At 35.8% G+C, this 19,991-nt stretch overlaps 2 protein-coding genes across 7 annotated transcripts; one reads left to right on the top strand and one right to left on the bottom strand.

Moving 5' to 3' along the window:
* The first annotated feature begins 3,934 nt into the window (after positions 1 to 3,934).
* LOC131325421 (putative transcription factor bHLH041) lies at positions 3,935 to 8,788 on the top strand. Of its 6 annotated transcripts, XM_058357676.1 has the most exons (8): positions 3,935 to 4,250; positions 4,537 to 4,668; positions 4,762 to 4,867; positions 4,994 to 5,008; positions 5,121 to 5,183; positions 5,790 to 6,407; positions 6,695 to 7,081; positions 8,188 to 8,788. In XM_058357676.1, the coding sequence occupies exons 1-8, from the start codon at positions 4,135 to 4,137 to the stop codon at positions 8,254 to 8,256; spliced, it is 1,506 nt and encodes a 501-aa protein (XP_058213659.1). In that variant the 5' UTR covers positions 3,935 to 4,134; the 3' UTR covers positions 8,257 to 8,788. The 6 variants fall into 6 exon arrangements, with proteins under 6 accessions (XP_058213659.1, XP_058213661.1, XP_058213660.1 ...); XM_058357678.1 differs by lacking the exon at positions 4,537 to 4,668; XM_058357677.1 differs by lacking the exon at positions 4,994 to 5,008.
* Positions 8,789 to 12,602: 3,814 nt separating this feature from the next.
* On the bottom strand, positions 12,603 to 18,678 carry LOC131325420 (DNA repair protein recA homolog 3, mitochondrial-like). The gene is made up of 8 exons (XM_058357673.1): positions 18,376 to 18,678; positions 17,346 to 17,403; positions 16,975 to 17,192; positions 16,071 to 16,158; positions 15,490 to 15,662; positions 14,931 to 15,077; positions 14,306 to 14,437; positions 12,603 to 13,360 (listed from the first exon to the last, which is right to left on the bottom strand). Exons 1-8 carry the CDS (start codon positions 18,430 to 18,432, stop codon positions 12,968 to 12,970), a joined length of 1,266 nt encoding a protein of 421 aa, XP_058213656.1. The 5' UTR covers positions 18,433 to 18,678; the 3' UTR covers positions 12,603 to 12,967.
* Between the last annotated feature and the right edge of the window lie 1,313 nt (positions 18,679 to 19,991).

Here is a 19,991-nt window from a genome sequence, read left to right as displayed (position 1 = left end):
CAACGATTCCCAAGCATTAAATAGGCGTGTGAATATTAAATACTCTTGGAGCACAGTCACGTAATGCTCGAAACAGTCTCCAACCTAATATCGTGAAGCCAAAACTTCCGTGCTTGGTTTTGTCATGTTTGTTTGATGTTTGATTCAATATGACTCCTATTTTGTTGCGAAATTCTAGTACAGAATGATGTGTTATTTTCTGTCAATTTGAGAATCGGAGAAGCACAACCGTAGAATTTTCTTCTGATACTTCATACTGGTATTCTTGTCAAACGGATCGCTGTACTTTTTCCTATCAAATCTCTATTCATTATTTAGAGAAAAAAATGCCGACCAAGGAAAAAAAAGGCAGTCAAAATTAGACATTTTGGTCAAATGATTTGCCTGAGTTGCATTCAATTTGTAGGGTCCATGGATCGAGCGAAGAATTGTTGTTGAACAGTAGAAGTCTTTTTATTTTAGCAAAAGTGCAAAAAAAAAAAAAAATGATTTTCACATTCTTCTTTTCGATATCTACGAACTACCTTTTTTTTATTTTTAATATTGAAAGTGTGTAAAATTTTTGCTAGAAGACTAAAAAGGAAGTGTGGATATAAAAAAAAAGTGTGAAAATCAATTCCCAAAAAAAAAACTATGAATACTTGAATGCACACCGGATTGTGTGGATTCTTCACAAGTGATCTACATCGTTCTTTTATTTAAAATGTTTTTTAAGAATTGTTGCACAAAGATCAGGTTTGAAACCACATGCCTTCTTATTAGGGCTAAACGTACTCCTAATTGTTAGGATCGGAGGGACACCATGCACAAAATCCACACGGTGATTTCAGACGAAAACTCCCTTAGATATATATTTACACACAATATAAACAAAGATGAAAAAACTCTCGAGAAACCAACGCGGTTCCTCTCCGGGAAGCCACAGACCAGCTCCCCGCGCTCGCCTCACCCTCTCTCTCATATTATGTCACACTCTTAACTCTAATTGGGTTTACGAGCTATATATGTAAGGGACTCGGGTAAAATACACAAAACACCCAACACTATGAAAATCTCTCACAAAACAACCGCTATGGGTGGACCCCAAAACTAACATCATTAATACATACATGGTGGGACTTTTTTTTTTTAACAGCAAAAATAAATTTTTATTAATTTTTTATATTATTATTACAAAGACTAATAAGACAATACGTTGTGGAATCGGTCCTCAGCAACTAATGGTGTAATGTGACTTGACGAATAGCGCCCAACGGTAGGGAGCACGGGCACCCCTCGATTTTGTAAAAGAATACGCCATTTCTTGAATCATCAGAGAGAAAGATGACATAAGCAGAAATCATTGGAGAGAAAAGCACAACCCTTGGTGATGACACTTGATTTTAAACCCACGGCCAGAAATTTACCCATCCTTTTGTGCTCTTAATTGTGGTTAAGGATTGGTCTCGAGTTGAAGGCCAGGGTTAGATATAAGGGTGGCAAATTGAATTCAAACTCTTTAATCAATCTAAATCCATCCATTAATATATAGACTTAACTCAACTCAACTCATTTGTTAGTGGGAAAATGACGGACAAATGTTCTCAGTATGTCATTCGCGGGTATTAATTATCAAAATACGTCATGGGCAGTAATTTTTTCTTTGTTAGTTGGGTTGAAATGGGTCCAAACCAATGAATCTTAATTGGGTCTCAACTGAGCCGAGCTAAATGACCAAATAAGCCTAGATATTACCCACCACAGGAAATGAAAATAATCAAAACTTCGACGGTCCTCTCTCCCATGACTGTCCTCTCGATCTCTCTCTCTCTCTCCCCTCAATTATTGGATCGATCAAAACTTTTTTTTTAATCTATTTGTATTTCATATAAGTCAGATTGATTCATCTTTAAAAAGAATGGTTTGTAATGTGAAATGCAATAAAATTTCGTTACTAGAATTAAATTTGTAATGCGCTTTACCAACTGTTACAATTGTAATTGTGTTCTCCTACTTGTAGCATAGGGCTCAACTTTCTTAAATTTTTTTTTTGTTGTGTGTGTTTTGTTCGTCTTTTCTAAATTTTTGTTTGATTTGCCTTATAATTTTTGGATTAATCATCCGTTATGACAAAATGAGTTTAAGAAGTACAAAATTATAGCCAAAAGCAAAAAAAAAAAAATTCAATAAAGACGAAAAATATATCAGACAACAATCTTTTTTGTTTAAAGTGACATCTTACATGAATATTTTCAACATTGGTCCATAATTTCATACTTTTCCGATTCCTCTTATCTAGACAAATAATTAATCCTAAAAAATAGCTAAATAAACAATTATCAAAAATAAAAATTACCAAAAAAGTTTTGGACGAAAAAATTCACAACAATGCAACTTGAGTTGGCACTAAGGGTGGATTCTGTGTAAACTTTTTTTCATTTTGTCTGCTTTGTTCGTCTTTTTTGAATTTTAGTTAGATTGACATTATATTTTTTGGATTAATCATTCGTCTCGATGAGAAGAGTCTAAAAATTAAAAAATTATGACAAAAGCAAAAAAAAAAAAAAAAAACTCTAAAGACAAAAAAGTATCAAACAACTGCCTTTTTTTTTGTCTAAAGTGCTGTGTTACTTGCTTCTGGAACACTGGAGTCCTCAATAAGCACTCGTTCTGATGGATTGTGTGTGGATCTAGAATTTGTTAAAAGATGTGACAACGAGAAAAAAAATATTTAATTTGGTCATTTTAGTATATATGGATAATATAGTAATTTTAGTATACATGAGGGTATTTTAGTCATTTAGATTTATAAGGGTAATATGATCATTTTAGTGTACATGGGTATTTTAGTCATTTAAGATTTTAATATATATGTAATTGGTTTAATAAGCAGGTTGGGTTTGATTTTAAATAAATGGATCAGATTGGGTATGAGTGATTGGACTCATAAGTAATTGGTTCGAAATGGGTCAATGACCCATTAAAGACTCAACCCACTTACAACTTGCCCAATTTGACTTAAATCCGCCCCTTTGACACCCCTAGTTAGATACTTTTTAGGTATTATATTGTATCAATTCTAGTGCGACCAGTCCACACGAAACTATGCTTCAATTTTGATTTGGCCCTCTATAAGTGAATATATAATGAAATTGACCTTATAAGATTTAGACAAAGTGTGGGTATGGAAGATAGACTAGACAATTACTTTAAACATTAAAATGGTAATGAATACTCTAAATAGGATGCCTAAATAAAATCCTCCAAATAGAATGCCTATTTAATTTTTGCTTCATTAATTTGAATATAGTTTATCACTAGTTATCATAACATCGTAAGAAGCAATCAAGAGCCTTCAATTTCAAGATGTGCGTATACAAACACGAAACTTCTTTCAAATACTTTTATATGATCCCTATGTTCCGAACAATGCCAACCCTCCTCCACGACCGCTTGGCCGAGAGCTCTTGGTCCAACTTAGACTTATTATTAGAATACCCTTACTCGCGGGGAGTACATTTCTAACATATGAATGCAACCAATGTGATTACTTATTAGGTATTAGAATGCCTTAAATTCAACCTATAAATCTTTTTTCTCTCGACCAGGTAAAATTTTATATTTTACGAGATATAGTAATATATTTCGTCGGTTTCGTTCAATCCGACCAATCAAATGTGGCCCTAAAGTATAAAGGGCGCAGGAAAGGGGAAAAAAGACAATTTATTTGCTTTCTTGACTCTTTTCAACATCCTCGCGAAGTTGGACTCTGACCTATTTACTTTTCCAAGATCTTCTCGGCTGCTGCTGCTGCTGCTCTCACTGGAAATACTTTTCAAAGTTCCAACTTCCTGGCCAAAACAAGTCCTTTTCCCAGCTCTACTTTTTCAAGCTCTTATTCACCAAACCCCTCTCTCTCTCTCTCCTTTACTCTTTCAAAGCTAGTAGCCTAGTATGCACCGAACATCTTTCTCTCTCTCTCTGTCCTTCACTTTTTCAAGCTCCTATTAACCAAACACAACTCTCTCTCTCTCTCTCTCTCTCTCTCTCTCCCACATAGTTGGTGTCTATATGTCTATGTCATGAGCACTTAAGGAGAGGGAGAGGGGTTGGAGAGAGATCTTGCCTTATGCCTACATAAATCTATGCATATGCATGGACTCCATCTTCCAACTTGATGATGGAGGCCGTGCCACCTTTCTCCAACACATGCTCCACTCTTTTGCCTCCACTTATATCTGCCTCTGGTCTTACATACCCCAACCATCCAGGTAAGATCGATCTCTCTCTTTCTCTCTCTCTCTCAGTGCCAATGGCTCCTTTGTCACCAAAATTCACGTCTATACACTCGTCATTATGCATTTCAGCCACACAAATACGATATCTCGAGATTCGTGTACATATTTCGAGATTCTTTTCGGTGGTGTGACTGAAAGTGCATTGAGACAAGTGGACAAGAATTATTGGGTCTCTCTATTCTATGTATACACAAAACCAAATCTTTCACTTATATATATATAGCTGCGTATATATATGTTTGATGCATGACCTTCACAGTTGTTTGATCTCCACGGACGGATTGTACATTGGAGAAAACAACCAACCCAGCTCCTCCTCTGGAACTGGAAGTCGTGCTCGGAGGTTATTCGATGAATATCGACAAGGGTTATTCGTTCTTGGAAATGATCAGTATGGCACAAATTATTGGAAAATAAACAATGTCTCTCCGCAAATATATAAACGCATAATGGAATTGGGTTGTTGCTTTGGTTATTATTTCAGCCGGGTTCCGGGACTTGCCTTCAGGAATGGTGTTCCATACATGGAGCTCAAGGAATTGGACCTCCTAAGTCTAGCATCTATTGAACCACAGCTGCAATTCTATCAGGTAATATTAATTGTGGAAGTAATTTGATTTTAATAGTGACAACCAGCAATAACCGTAAATTCATATGAAGAGTTATGCTAATTAATTTACCTTTTTTTCCCTTCGTGTTCAATTTTTTTTTTCCAGGAAGCTAGGATTAAGGTTTGTTCAACAAGATCCCTCAAGTGTTCATTTCTTGATCAGCAATATATTTGAAAGCGTGTTTTCGATTATTTATCTAATCGTCGATGCATTTGAATCTCTCATTTTACAGACTGCAATATTTATGGGGTGCAATATTGGAGAGATTGAGCTAGGCTTCTCTAATGATACTCAAGTAAGGAAAACCTTTATCGCATTTCTCACTGCCTATTTGAACAATGTAGTCTACTAGTACATAAATTCATGAAAATTGAACTATATTCTTTGTTACTTGGTTCTGCTACGTACATGAGATTCTTATAGAATAGATGATAAAAAGTGCGCGGACAATATATTCGTTTATGCCTTGAGGTTTTTATATGGCTTTGGATCGATTCTTCCGGTTATATTTGCTGCGGGTTTTGCAATTTTTGTAAGGCCTAACTCTAGTGGGTTTCTTGAAAGGGCTATTTTGGGTTCGGTGGAAAAAGAGTTTTGAGGTTTTGAATGTTTTTCTCTTTGTTTTTCTTCTTGGTCTTTCACTCTTTTCTTCATGTATCAACATTATGATCCGGGTGTTATATCCTTCTTTTTGCTTTCTCGATGTACTCTTTGTCGAGTTTCTAATAAATTTTTTTATTGCTAATCAAACAAAGAGAGCATACAATATATTCATATATTCTGAATACATAGAGCTTATTACTCTAATGCAAAATGAATATATTGCTGCTAGAAGTCCATTTTGTGGTTTATTAGGCAAGATTGATCGTTTCTGTACGTATGCAAAACTTTGATTTTGGAGGTTAACTTGGAAATGGAGATGAGGAGCTGGTTCCCAGACGATTTCTCTCGACAATTAGCAGTACCACCGATAGAGCTCCCTCCAACGGATCAACCCCGGCCCTCATCGTCTTCATCCTCTTTGAGATCACTATCCATGGGCAGTCCCGAGGCGTCGCCCTTCCTATTCAACATCCCAAGTACCCCTTCCTCTCTCCTAGGACCACCCATCGAACCTTCCAATATTGGCCAAGTAGTGAGACCTTTATCTAGCTCAACTAGTCCTCTTCCCCAAGCCTTCATCCAATTCCCCTCTATTCAATTCCCTACACCCGAAACCACAGCAACAACAACGACAGAAGCCGGCACAAGCCAAAAGCCAAGTGCATTCAAGAGATTTCGATCAGCTTTAGGCCCTTCAACCATGACTATTACGGCTGGAGTTAGAAAGCCGAACATCCAGAAACGAGCAATCACGTTCTTTAGAAGCTTGAGTTTGATGAGAATCCAAGGACGAGCGCAAGGAAGCCGACCCATGTCAAGCACTCAGCTGCACCACATGATATCTGAGAGAAAGAGGAGAGAGAAACTTAATGAGAGCTTTCAAGCATTGAGATCACTTCTTCCTCCGGGAACAAAGGTACTACACATATGATCAACTTTCTACTACAAATTTGTTATAATATACATAATTTTTTTTTTGAACGGCAAAAAAGGGATTACATTAATAATGAAAGAAGTACAATAGTTTGAGAGGAAGATAAGATAGCATCACTACGTGAGAGTAGGATGCATTTTATGCTTTGTATCATACTAAAACTACTATCGCATTGTGACTCATATCACACTATGTATAAATTTTCTTTTTGAGTCATCATCTTTTAAGTAAACACACACTGATGAAATCTTCGTTGCCGATTTGTCTAGAAAGACAAGGCATCGGTGCTTGCTAGCACGACGGACTACTTAGCTTCTTTGAAAGCACAAGTCGAAGAGCTTAATAAAAGAAATAGAGATTTGGAAGAGAGAGTACAACTTTTGGCTAAAAAAAAAGATCATGATCAAGAAGTGAGTCTCTCCCCAGATCAAAGGCTAGATGTTCGGATCACACACGAAGCCGAATCAACATCACAAGCCCGTATTATTGGGCTGCAAGTGGTTTTGAGTGGAGAATGCAATGTGATGGATTTGGTGACCAGGATACTGGAATTTTTGAGACGAGTTGAGAATGCGAGCTTATTGTCTGTGGAGGCAGATGCCCAAGTGGTTGATTCAAATCCTATCAACATTGTGAGGTTGAGATTGAGAATTGAGGTATGGTATTATAGCACTTTTCATTGACTCTAATTCTACTTAGCTTTGGTTCACTTTACTAGTTTTATTTTGGACTTCTAGTCTAGTAAGTACAAAACACAAGCTAAAAACAAATTGTCTGAAGACTAATTATGCGAAAGGTAATAAATTGAATGTGAAATTACAAAAATACCCACAAAAGATTTTTAAAATTCTGGTTGATAAAAGCTAGTAGAATAATTGCATTGAATAGAGCAACATTTAGATAACAGAATTCGGAGACGCGACGATCCATACAAACATAATATTTACACATACCCTACAGAATAATGTTTTTGATTGTCATCTTTTCATTTCACAATGCATACAATATTTTGACTTTTGGTTATGAATTTTGTAAACCCGTCCCTTGGAAATATGGAACAATTAATGTTGATGGTAACCATCGACTGACCTAGTTAAATTGACGCAGCGACGTAGCGGAAGAACTAGATATTGTTTTGAGTAGATGAATGGGTTAGAAATACATTGATCATTCTAACAAACGAAGTCTTGAATCCACAAGAGAAGATAAATACCTTGCGCACAGAGAATCGAATAATGAAAGAACTCTGAATTTTATCTATTGATTGAATGAATTCCCAAGGAGGGTTTAGAGAAATCCTAATTTAGGTAGGAATCAAATTACGTAATAAATATCGTAATCTAAACTAAAATTTAGTAAAATCTAACCAAAACTAAAAAGGTAACAAAATCCTGCCAAAACAAGTGGAATTACAAAAAATAAAAAATAACTCTAGAATCTCCTAGATATATCACTAAAAGTTTTCATAACTCAAATATCTCGGTGAATACTTCTTCTTTAATTTGTTTTGGTCAAATCTCTTCAGAAAATCCGTAGAGATTTGCTCTAGCTAAATCCAACAAATTGTGGACTCTGTCCATTGAATTCAAGTTGAATTATTCAACTTGTTCTCTCTATATTTCCTCATGCATCTCCCCCCTTTCAATAACGGATGGCTGCTTTAGTTTACATGCCTTAGTTAGTAGTTAAAAGTAGTAATCACTTTAGATTTCTATCAAAAGCAATGACTTTTTTTCCTCTTGATTCCTTTGTGCGCACTTAGGGAGGTGAATGGGACGAATCTGCCTTCCAAGAAGCCGTGAGGAGAGTGGTAGCTGACATGTCACAGTGACGGTTGGACCCATCTGGCGCTCGACATGTGGCATCATATATAAAGGAAAGAATTTTCATCCATGGACCACATTGTATAAGTCGTTGGCAGTTCACCTTAATTTTTCCACTTATCATGATTCAACTCGCAATTTTGAAAGTGATCGAAGGGAGGAGCAAGTATGGTTGCATAGCGGGAACTAATTATTATTTTAGTATTTCGTCACTGAACTGGTCATAGAAAGTATACGGAGAGACGTGATTTTTCGAGATCGAGTGAATTTTGCCAACACATTTTATGAAACCATGTCTACCCATTTACTTTACGTGATCATATTTTTGTAGCTGATTTCTAATTTGTTGGAGTTCTTTTCAATTTTTTTAGCTTGAATTGTAGTGGTATTGTATTTCTTAAAATATACTGTAGTACAATGAGTTTTTGGGTTGTGATGATGGAGACTTGTATTGATCATAGGGGTGAAGCACCATGATTCACTGTGGAGTGCTAACAAATGGTCATATTTCTTGAACGGAATATAATGTTTTGCCCTTAATTGACTTTGACTGTTGATTTCTGTGTAGAGTATGAGAGAAAAGGTTGCTTTTTCATAGAAAGTCCAGAGATTCATTCAAAAGTGGTCCAAATTCAAAAGAACTTTTTGAATCTTTAATTAGCCGCCAAATTAATAAATAAAGTTATTCCGTCCCATTTTGTTCCGCCTGTTTCCTTTTTGAAACGTCCCAAAAAATTGTCTATATCTCACAATCTATAATGTTTTATATATTCAATATAGATCTTGTTTGATAGATCCCAATTTATTTTTTAAACAAAGTTTTCGAAATCATAAAAAATATTATAGATCGTAAGATATAGACAATTTTTTGAGACGTTTCAAAAAGGAAACAGACGCAACAAAGTGGGACGGAGAGAGTACCTTTCCATCTCAATGGTTTGGTTAAGTGGACGTCTATGTTTGAATTTCACGGAAGTTAAACATTTCAAATGTCGGGGTCACTGGCCCGGATATCCGGTAAATAAATGGAGTGTCCAGTTTTATTTTTAGTATTGATTTTGTCAAGTCTGTGGCTTAAGTGGACGAACGGTTATGACCGTCATTGTGACTCAATCCATGTTGGTTCAAACCTTGGACAATCTACCCAATCCCCGTGAGGGGCTACATCTCTAGCGTCTAATCTAGGGTCTTAATCAATTATATAAGATCAATAAGACCGATTCTCATGATCTTCGTGTTGTTCTGTTGGGTTTTTTTTTTTTTTTGCATTTGAACAGGATGTCGCGAATATTAAATTCTAAGAATTCTTTTGTTTTCGATCCAACTTTGGAGCATCTCCAACCTTGATTTCAAAATTTACTACTTCCTCCGTCTCAAATTAGATGTTAATTTTTGATATCTCTGTCAATTTCAATTCATTATGCAATATGTATCTTGTTTGATAGTTCTCAATTAGTTTTATTATGCAAAGTTTTCAAACTCATGAAAAATATTATAGATTAAAAGATATAAGCGATGAAAAATGACACGAGTTTCAAAAATTGAATTATTTTTGGAACGGAGGGAGTAGTTTGCTTTTGAATAGGATAGGATGTCGCGGATACTAAATTCTAAGAATTCTTTTGTTTTCGATCCAACCTTAGAGCATCTCCAACTTTGACCTCAAATCTAATATGACACTCCAATCACCTAAAATGCTCTCTCCTAGTGGCGTAGCCAGTAAGCTATCTGTATACCGATATACAGGACGGTTTCGGAGACAACTAAAAAAACATCTAAAAAAACTCCCAAAGTTTTGGATCGAATTTCGATGATCTGAGCTGCTCAGTATAATCAGAACATGATTTTAAGGGTATCCGCGAGAAATCAGCAAAAAAAATGACCAAGAAGGGCTTTATCCGAACAGTTTTTATTGAACAGTTCAATAAAAAATTGCTCAAATCAAGCCCTTCCCGGTAATTATTTTTGTCGATTTCTCTCAAATAACAATTAAAATCATGTTCTGAATACATTGAACGGCTCGAATCATCAAAATTTTATCGAAAACTATGAGATTGAAATTTGAAATGTTTTTTTAGATTTTTTTTAGGTGTCTCCGGAACTGCCCCAATATATATAAGTGGGGACACACACCTTTTAAACACATTTGAACTAATAAAAGATTTTGTACTAAGCAACCTTAGAATAACAAAAGAAACATCCGTGCTAAGAATAAAAAAATCTAACATATTTTATTAAGAAAGTAACTTATATAGGATATAAAAAACAAAGTGCTTGAATTGTCGCCGCGGATCAGTCTAAAACCAATTCAATACAAATCTTGCTCCCATGCTTTATTAGTAATTGCTAAAGTATAAAACGCATAGTCCATGTTTAGACACTTTTGAATTTTGGACATAATACATTAGAGAGTTTCAAGTAATATGTGGTGGCTATTTTTTTTTGTATTAGATATCTCTTTTCACCAATGTAATAATATTCTCGTAATATGCGAAATAAAAAATTGAGAATGAAATGATATTCAAAATGTAATTAAAAGTAAATTTATGAAATACTCCGCCAAACCCGGTTACATGTCATGTCTTTCCAAGCCTTTGCCTATACTAACCCGGTGACCGCTTCCAGCAGCACACTTATCACTTATGCTCCAAAAACGTGTCCCATTATTTTTTCTTTTGCCGATGGTTATGCAGAGCGGTCGATCCGGTCGTTTATCTCGGCACAAATGGTTTAGATTGAATTTGAGCGCATACAAATTTGAACCGTTCAATACTCGGTTAAGATCTAAACCATCGATTGCCGAAATGAGCTGCCGGATCAATCGCTTTGTACCATTCTACAGGGAGATACTTGACAGCATCTCTCATCCCGATAATATGTACTACTAAGTACTCCAGCTGCAGACAAATAATACTCCCTCCATCCATTTTTAAATGTTTCGTTTCGTAATTCCAACTTATTAAGAAAATATTATCATTACACTTTTCACATCAACTTTTACCTTCACTTTTCATATTTACCCTTTATGGAGACATCATTATTACACTTTTACTCACTAACTTTTCAAAATGAAATCTACTTTTAGGGGCAAATGGAAAAATATATTAATTTTTACCCACTAACTTTACAAAATAAATATTTATTAAAAAACATTCTAAAATAAAATACTGAATTTAAAAAAAAGGAACGGAGTGAGTAAGGGGTTGGTTCCTCAAAGTTGGTAGCCATCGCTTCAAAAGAAAGTGCACAAAGAATTGTTTGGAACCGAGGAAACATCTCAGAAAGTACATTCAGAAAAGGTTATACTATAATACTCTTCTTAGGGACCCTACTCCTACATCATACAGTAATTTAGTAAAGTATATATGTTTTACCCAATAGATTTAAATTTGGAAGTCAGACCCTTCCGAAAGTGATAGGAGAAGGTTCAAAGAAAAAAAGAAAAACAGACATTGTAAAGAGTGTCCGAATAACATGAACGGATAATGACATTATAGGTTTTGTTTTTTGGGGTTCGACGGTCAAGGATGTTCTAGCAAGCTTACGTGCATCTCGACCTATCCCTTCTCTGGTTCGAGCAAAGCTATCCAAGCTAAAACTAAGAGATTCGCAAGAAATTACTTCCGTGCAGCTTAACTCCAAGGATCAAACCTTGGTCAATTGTGGAAAGAGCAAACTCATCAATCAACCGAATTAATCTTGGGGCTTGATAATGACATTATTATTATTATGTGTAAACAGCCCACCAGCTTGAAAATGTCTTCACCCACGTGATTGAATTCAGAATTTCAAAAGTGGAGAAGGAAGAGAGGTCAAGAGAAGGAAATAATCAATAGACCCAGAATTCACGCCTTAGATTTTCAAGAGCATCTGGAAGGGGTTTCTCATGTCATTCCTCGTGTGATAAAAATGAGACCTGCCACAGTCACTTGTTCACACTACCAACTATTCATAAAAAAGGATTTGATCTTTTAAGTAACCATACAAAATACTACTTATTAGGTTACTACTTGAAAGTGGTAATGTATGTTTGTTCAAATCATAGTTTTCCTTCCAAGAAATGATCGGGCAGGACGGTCAGAAATCTTACAGTTCGTTTCTCTTAGAACAAGTACGAAACAATCTTCGTGCCTTATTTTTTCCTCGGATGATTACACATCGGGGTCTACAAAATGATGAGTTTGGATCACGAAAATAAGACAGGTGGTATCCTATTTTGCAATACCAGATACTGATCAATCAGGAGTTTACCTACCAAACACAACACAAATGAATTACTTCCTCGAGAGAGTGCTTGTAAATTCAGTACATGCATCTAACCAAATGGAATATAATACTATCTGCCAATGAAACGTGCAGAAATGGGACAAAACACGACGTCGATTGCTTTAGTTCATCAAGTTGTACAGTAAGACCAACGCTTCCGATGCACTCAGAAGCACAAAAACGTAATTGACAACCAGCAATAGGGATCACCGACCGAACCTTAACATAGAAAATGCCCTCTTTGAAACTGTAGTTTCTAAACTCAACTTTCCGACACTACAAGGACACATGATACAAAGGCCCTCAATTCGGGAAAAAGTATGCCAACGGTCGGAATGGATGATGGACTCACCTTCCAAGCATGAGAATGCAAAATTTAGATCCCAGGCGTCGTTCGTACCAAAGATCAGGGATAGGTTTTCCCATTTCGTGTCTTTGAGCACATCCACACTGTTAGGCCACAACTGCAGTAATTTCATCTTCGTCAGTAGTATCAGGTGAAATAATCTCCTCTGTGAGGCCCTTTTCTGCATCCTCGGTCTCGGACTCCTTTTCATTTTCCTCAGAGTAATCAAGCAGCTTCTCCCTTAGCTTCATAATAAGTTCCTCTTTCACAATAGAGTTCTCAGCAAGGTGCTTTTTTATAGCATCCTTACCATGATAGGTATGATCATTCAACACATAAAACGAACCGTTCTTTGTTATAAACTTGTGCTTGTGTCCCAATTCAATGATTTCTGCCTCGCGACTTATCCCTTTGCCAAACTCGAGCTCGAATTGTGCAGTTCTAAAAGGAGGGGCATGCTTGTTCTTCACAACCTTTACAAGCACTTGACTCCCAATAGTCTGCAAAGAAAAATTAAGTACTGAAGGAGTCCTATCACATTCGGGGATCATTTATGAGTCCTCAGACCTTTTCAAGTGGTTTACACACAAAAAGAAAGCTTCATGAAAGAAATCCTCGAAAATCTAATAAAGCAAGGTTCCGATCGTAATTGTTAGACAACTTGACATACATTGCTGGACCGATGACGTAACGACTTAAGCTTTTGGGAGAATTGCTAACAGTAATGGTGGCATGGTTAGGACATTACGCCTTCAGACAGTTTCGGGCATCTTTTGCAAAGTGCATACAAAAGAATTCCCCAAGGCCCATTTCGCAATGCAAAGCTCACGCAACTATGAAAAAAACAGGTGGTCTTAAGCCACGGTCCGGTCATCCATAATTTACACCCTAACAAATAAAGATTCACACCAATAAGCACTCAGTTGCCCCAAAACAAATTACACATTGGCCTCAATTCTGCTTGAAAATTTTCTTTACCATTTTGCTTTTAAACGCCTTTGCAGACCAAGGGAGCAAGGGTTGAAAAGCAAAATAAGTGACTGTGAAGAACATTTGGCTGGTCCCATTCCACAATGCAAAGCTCAGTCAACTATGTAAAAAACAATAGGTGGTCTTAAGCCGGGGTATGGTCAACAATATTTACATCCAAAGTGTATAAAGATTTGCACCAATAAGTACTCAAAACAAATTAGTTGCCCCAAAGCAAATTACACATCGACCTCAATTCAGCTTGAAAATTTTCTTCATGATTTTGCTTTTAAACGACCTTGCGGACCAAGGGAGCAAGGGTTTAAGTGCAAAACAAGCGACGACAAAGAACATTTGAGGTGGTCTCATTTGTTATATCACGATTCACGACCCTCATAAAACCTTATCAGGACTTGAAATCCATCTTTCCTGATATTACATGCAAGTACATTAACAAAATCAATGGTAATACATACCTCTTCTCCCTTCTTAACAAGCCCTGTTCTCCTTATGTTTAAGCGCATTGATGCATAGAATTTTAGCGCATTGCCACCACAAGTAACTTCAGTGGGCCCACCAAATCCAAAAGTAGATAACTTTGCCCTCACCTGAATAGAAATGTAATAAATTAGGACATTTGACCACCAAAACCACTACGTGCATGTTTCAGTGGAAATGCATATGACCGAACCACATTGTTAACTACCAATAAACTCTTGTTCATACAATCAAAATAGATAACAGCGTTTATACGATTTTTTCCTTCCGTTTAAATACTTACAAACATATTTCAAAAAGAAACTATAGATTAATAAGTCGAGAATCTGAATAATCATACGCAAATTCCAGTAAATCTCAGTTCAAAAAAAGTACGTCATTCCAATTAAACAAGTCAAAACTTAAAACATTGAGATCATTCAGATTGCAAAAGTCCCAAACAAGGAGAAATAGTCATATTTCAGCTGTAGAACTAACAATTAATGGCTTAGTTAGCAACGAAAGTAATGAAAGAAGGATGAGCGCAACTAAATCCATGAAAAAATTGGAAGTTGTGAGAAAATGTGACAAGGATAGAACAGAACTGAAGTTTTAGCTTGATACCTGGTTTATAAATATCAAAATTGTCTGTGATAAAGATAAAGAGTGGCTCAGTTTCCGGAGGGCCTGGCTCATCAATCTAGCTTGCATTGCCATATGTGCATCACCCATTTCACCATCGAGTTCACCTTTGGGAACAAGGGCAGCAACCTGTCAGGCAAAGCACAAAATTCACAATACATATAAGAAGATAACAAATGGGGCTTACCCTGCAAGGGTGAGTCCATAGTGGCCCTGCCTTGGAGGGGTTCCTTGTTACCAACAAACCAATTGGACTTTTTCCCCTGAAAATATAATTGACTATTTACGTTCAAAAAATTCGAGTTCAATTAAATATATGAACTATCCGCTCCATGTGGCTTTAAGCCACCACAGTCGTACCAAAGCTACCTGTGAGCGGCAGGGCAATCAGAGAAAGGAAAGGGATTCCTTTTGAAAACAAGTTCTCAGTGTCCGCATAGTAGGAAAGTCATGGTTTATTTGGTGCAACTAACTCCAAACCATAATCATCTGTGTTAAATCACTGCACATAAAAGCTTGACCTATTTACAGTTTTGCTTACACTGTCGACCACCACAACATCAACTGAACCACTCCTTATTAGGGTATCCACAAGACTCAAAGCTTGTTCGCCACAATCTGGTTGTGAGAGAAGCAAATTTTGAGTATTTACACCAATAGCCTCAGCAAGTGCTGGATCCAGAGCATGCTCAGCGTCAACAAAAACACAATAACCTACAACCGGAAAAAGAGAAAGAAAACTGTTAAAACCACTATAAGAATCTGTTGCTAGAATCCACCATGAAGAAAACACTTTGTATGCAATAAAAAGTAGAATATATGATTCAAATCATCTACCACTCAAGTTAACAATATATATTGATCCGGCCAGTATGTAGATCAAAAACTAACAAAAATTGAACCATTCAGATGACATTGTTGACCATGATAGACCAAAGTGATCAACCCATGTTCTTAATAGTTGCAAACATGGAATGAGGCATTATAGTAAAAAAGAGACAGATTAACTTCTCATAGTTATACAATACTCAATGGAGACAGTTCAGCACAAACTCAATCAATAATCTCAACCATGCAAAATGATCAGAGAAGATATTAAATATAAGAATCTCTAAGAATAACCTCCTTGCTTCTGTGCTTCAGCAATTACATGAAGAGCAAGGGTTGTTTTCCCAGAAGCTTCTGGACCATATATCTCCACAACACGTCCCTGCAGAAACACAATGAAGATTATATAAGCAGCCTGATGGCAAAGACAAATCAGAACGAAATTCTCTCTGCCCCAACCCCCAGAACATACAAAGCATAAAACTGAACAGAACAGACATACAAATGTAGATGCATGAGACCCATATACATGTGGCACATACAGACTGAGTTTGAAAAAAACGAAAACAAAATTAAACAAAGATGAAGAAAGTCATATGTATTGGACAATAAGTTTCCAAAACCTAGGAAGTCAATAGAGAGCACTATTAATAACAATGCCACATAACATACTCCTAAAAAGGTATAGATGATATAAACATCAAAATATTTGTGCCTCTAAAATACAAGAACAGGTAAAGGAAAACAAACAGGAAAATCACCCCAATTATAATCAACATAGACTCGGTCCATAATAAGTAAATATCAAATCATATTAAAATAGCTGTGTAAGCAAGAGAATTATGCACTAGGTTTATAGGTCCACCATTATCAGTTGTGACATACTTGCATCTGCACAATTTGAGCAAGTAGTTATTCAATTTTCCAGTATATTCTAGAACTGGTCACTTAATTTAGTGAACAGAACATTTGCATACCCACAATCTGATAACTAAAGTATATATACCAGCACTGGCTATAGAAATGGGTGAACAGAATCTGCAAGTAGAACAGAGTGTGCCTAGTGTAAAGGACATATTTAAGTCATTTGACTTAATGACTTATTTTACTTAATAAAAAAAACAGTCACCCAATCTACAGAAATTATGTCTTAATAGTTGAAAAACACAGAATCATAAATGCCAATTGCTGAAAGTACCTTAGGGAAGCCACCGATCCCTAATGCCACATCCAAAGCAAAAGATCCCGTTGACACAACAGGAACTTTAGAAGAAACGGACGACCGACCCAACCACATGATCGATCCCTTTCCAAATGAGGTAGTGATCTGATCTAATGCTTGCTTCAGGGACAGGTCTTTTTTGGACAAATTCTCATCATTGGAGTCGCTTCCATCTGATTTTGATTTCTTTTTACCTTCAAACAAATATAGTGTGAGATATAATATCCGCTAAAGGCATGTGCAAAACCCAAAGAAAAAAGGATTGACAGATTAAAAAAAACATGAAAAAGTAAATTCCATTGAAAAAGTGCTGAATAAGCGAAAGCTGCTCTGAAATCTTCCAATACCCTTGCTCGAAAAATTGCAGACGCAAGAAGTAGCTACAGGCACCCTTTTACTAAAACCCTGCCAAACAAAAAGAAAAATAGGTTCAAAACTTGAGGTAAGTGAGATATAAAAGCAACAGCATTACCTTTTTCATTATCCTTTTGAGCTGAAAAGCAGCATGTCGTTTTGCCAATATTAACAGTCGGAAAGAACTTAGAGCCCCAACAGCCCCAAACATATGAAAAAGTTGGCAAAGATTTCATATAGTTGGAACGCTCCGGCTCAGCCAAATGTTCCTTTTTCCTTCTTTTGTAAGTTAATATTCTTTTCTAGTGCAAAAACAAAAGAGACTTGCATTTTCACTAGTAGAATGCAAAAACAGAATATGTGGTTTGAGAGTATAAAGGCAACACTTGACAATTGAAGGCATAATTACTACATAAAGAAAGATTTTTTTACGACAATACGGGTGCATGCGTGAGTGCTTTGTGCGTGCATTTCAAAATTTGCGCACTCTTGCAACAGCTTTTGATGGTGAAAAAATCAAATGAATGGGAGTTCTATTACTTGCTCAGATGATTAAAAGACTTGAGACATGATAAATTCCTATCGGTCCACTCTTTTCCCTCACAATCTCTCACAAAACATATCAGATATGGTATCCAACATTCTTAACACTTAATAACCTCCAGGGGAAAAAATTGAGAAAAAGGTAACCTAAAAACCCAATGCATCCAAATAGAAATCCATCTTGATTCTTGCACAATTTTATCAATGTCTCATGGCAAAACCCCTAATCCCCTTTTACCCTAGTTGAGCATTGGCAGATAATACTCATAGATATCAAAAGGGAAATCTTTAATAGAGACCGGTACTTTCAGATAATCCCTCAAATGACTAATTCCACCACAAACTTGCATAAAAAGAAATTATATAGCCAGTCGACCGGTTTAATCCCATATTTTAAGTACTACTTCCTTGCTGGCTTTTCAAAAAATCAGAAGACAAAACTACTGTTCAGGATACTATCTAAACAGTATATTGGGTTACCTGTGGAGCGGAGAGAGTGCGATTGAGAAAGAAAGCGTTCCGAAGAAGCCTCGCCATTGGACTGTGTGAAACTAGGTTTGAACTTTGAACCACTTCTCACAGTCAGCCCACAGTCACAACCCCTTCCGAATCGTAAGGAAGAAGAAAGTTCAACTGAGGGAAAGATTTCTCGTACACATTGAACTTTCGTGGGTTTATGGCCGAGGGAGAGAGAGAGAGAGAGAGTTCAGTGGTGGGTTTTAGGGTTTATGGGGTTTCCCTCCTTTTTCGACCCTACCACCCTAGATACCCGAAATACGCTCCAAACATTTAAATTTTTTTCCTCATTTGTTCGTAATCTGTCAATGAGAGGAATTAAAAAATAAAAATTTATAATTTTTATCTTTTTATAAAAAAATTTCCAATTTTTACCTTTGGTAATTCCTGGCTCTTCTTTGTGAGAGATCACAGCTCGAGCGCTGTTGTGGGCGATTTGTGGGTTCAGGGCTATGAATAGCCTCCGAACTTCATGTGGGCTAACTCACTAACTTCTCTTATTAACCACCGTTGATATATACAATATTGAAAAGCAAAAAAAAAACATTATCTTCATACAAAAGTATAGTGCCATCACATTTTGATACTGCATTTTTTTTTACTCTATAGATCATTGGTGGTTTATGAAGTAAAATAAATGCGGTAAATAGAGTAAAAAAATTACGGTATCAAAATACAATGTCGACAGCATTGTTAACTTTATTGAATCCTTAACATCAGTTTTTCTTTTCAAATTATAGTAGGTGAATATAATTAATTCTATTGAGAGTTTACAATAAGGTTTACTTCGATTATCATATTCGATTATTCGTTCATTTCTAACGCTTTGTTTTTACCGATGGAAAATAAAGGGAAAACTAATTTTCTCTTGTTTGGGTTGAGAGGAAACAGGGAAAATACCCAAAAAACAAAAATAAGAATAATTTTCCTTTACACTTTTCTCCATACTTTCCTCCCCATTTTCTTTTCCTTTCTTTTCTTTTTTACTGAAAAGAAAGAAAAGGAAAATAAATTTTTTAAACTCCCCTTGATTGGTTTAGAAAGAAAGTGAGAGAAAAATAAAAATGAAATTTTGAACACAATACATTTTTCTTACACTTTTCCTCTTAACCATTTTGTTTTGTTTACCTTTTCTTTTCTTACCACAAGTTCCAAACGTATCCAAAAGGTTTGATTTCAAACTATTTTCAAGAAAAAAAATCAACACATAAATATTTGATCGATCACCACTAATCTTAATCTATATCTATATAATAAAACAAAGCGATTTCAACTGAAAAATATCTTGGCATATAAATGAGAACAATCTTTATAACCGTTAGTTCACCTCCTATAAATTTTTAGCCATCAAATAATTTTTTCAAAAAATACATAAAATATTCTCCAAATAAATATATCCATATATATCCTCACTTTCATGTAAAATGTTGCATTTTATGATCAAATAAAAAAATATTTTAAAATGCTAACTGATGCTTTGTGAGGATTACATTTATCGTGTTGAGTTCGTATAGAACAGATAATTTATTATAAATTGAGACGATGTTACATTTCAACGTGTCTTCTTCAGATATAAGCAT

Source organism: Rhododendron vialii, chromosome 5a (genome assembly GCF_030253575.1).
Source record: "Rhododendron vialii isolate Sample 1 chromosome 5a, ASM3025357v1".
In the NCBI taxonomy this organism is placed as follows: Eukaryota; Viridiplantae; Streptophyta; class Magnoliopsida; order Ericales; family Ericaceae; genus Rhododendron; species Rhododendron vialii.
The sequence above is the reverse complement of the archived record's forward strand: the minus strand, read 5'-3'. Positions and strand labels throughout refer to the sequence as shown.

What these genes read in the sequence shown, in the direction of transcription:
- LOC131325421 (XM_058357674.1), top strand. Translation starts at nt 4,135, where the DNA reads ATGGACTCCATCTTCCAACTTGATGATGGAGGCCGTGCCACCTTTCTC. An exon ending in TTCTTCCTCCGGGAACAAAG is followed by an intron (nt 6,408 to 6,694) that starts GTACTACACATA and finishes CGATTTGTCTAG; the next exon opens with AAAGACAAGGCATCGGTGCT. An exon ending in GGTTGAGATTGAGAATTGAG is followed by an intron (nt 7,082 to 8,187) that starts GTATGGTATTAT and finishes GTGCGCACTTAG; the next exon opens with GGAGGTGAATGGGACGAATC.
- LOC131325420 (XM_058357673.1), bottom strand. Translation starts at nt 18,432, where the DNA reads ATGGCGAGGCTTCTTCGGAACGCTTTCTTTCTCAATCGCACTCTCTCC. An exon ending in GCACTCTCTCCGCTCCACAG is followed by an intron (nt 17,404 to 18,375) that starts GTAACCCAATAT and finishes TTTGTTTGGCAG; the next exon opens with GGTTTTAGTAAAAGGGTGCC. An exon ending in ATGTTGTGGTGGTCGACAGT is followed by an intron (nt 15,078 to 15,489) that starts GTAAGCAAAACT and finishes TTTGCCTGACAG; the next exon opens with GTTGCTGCCCTTGTTCCCAA.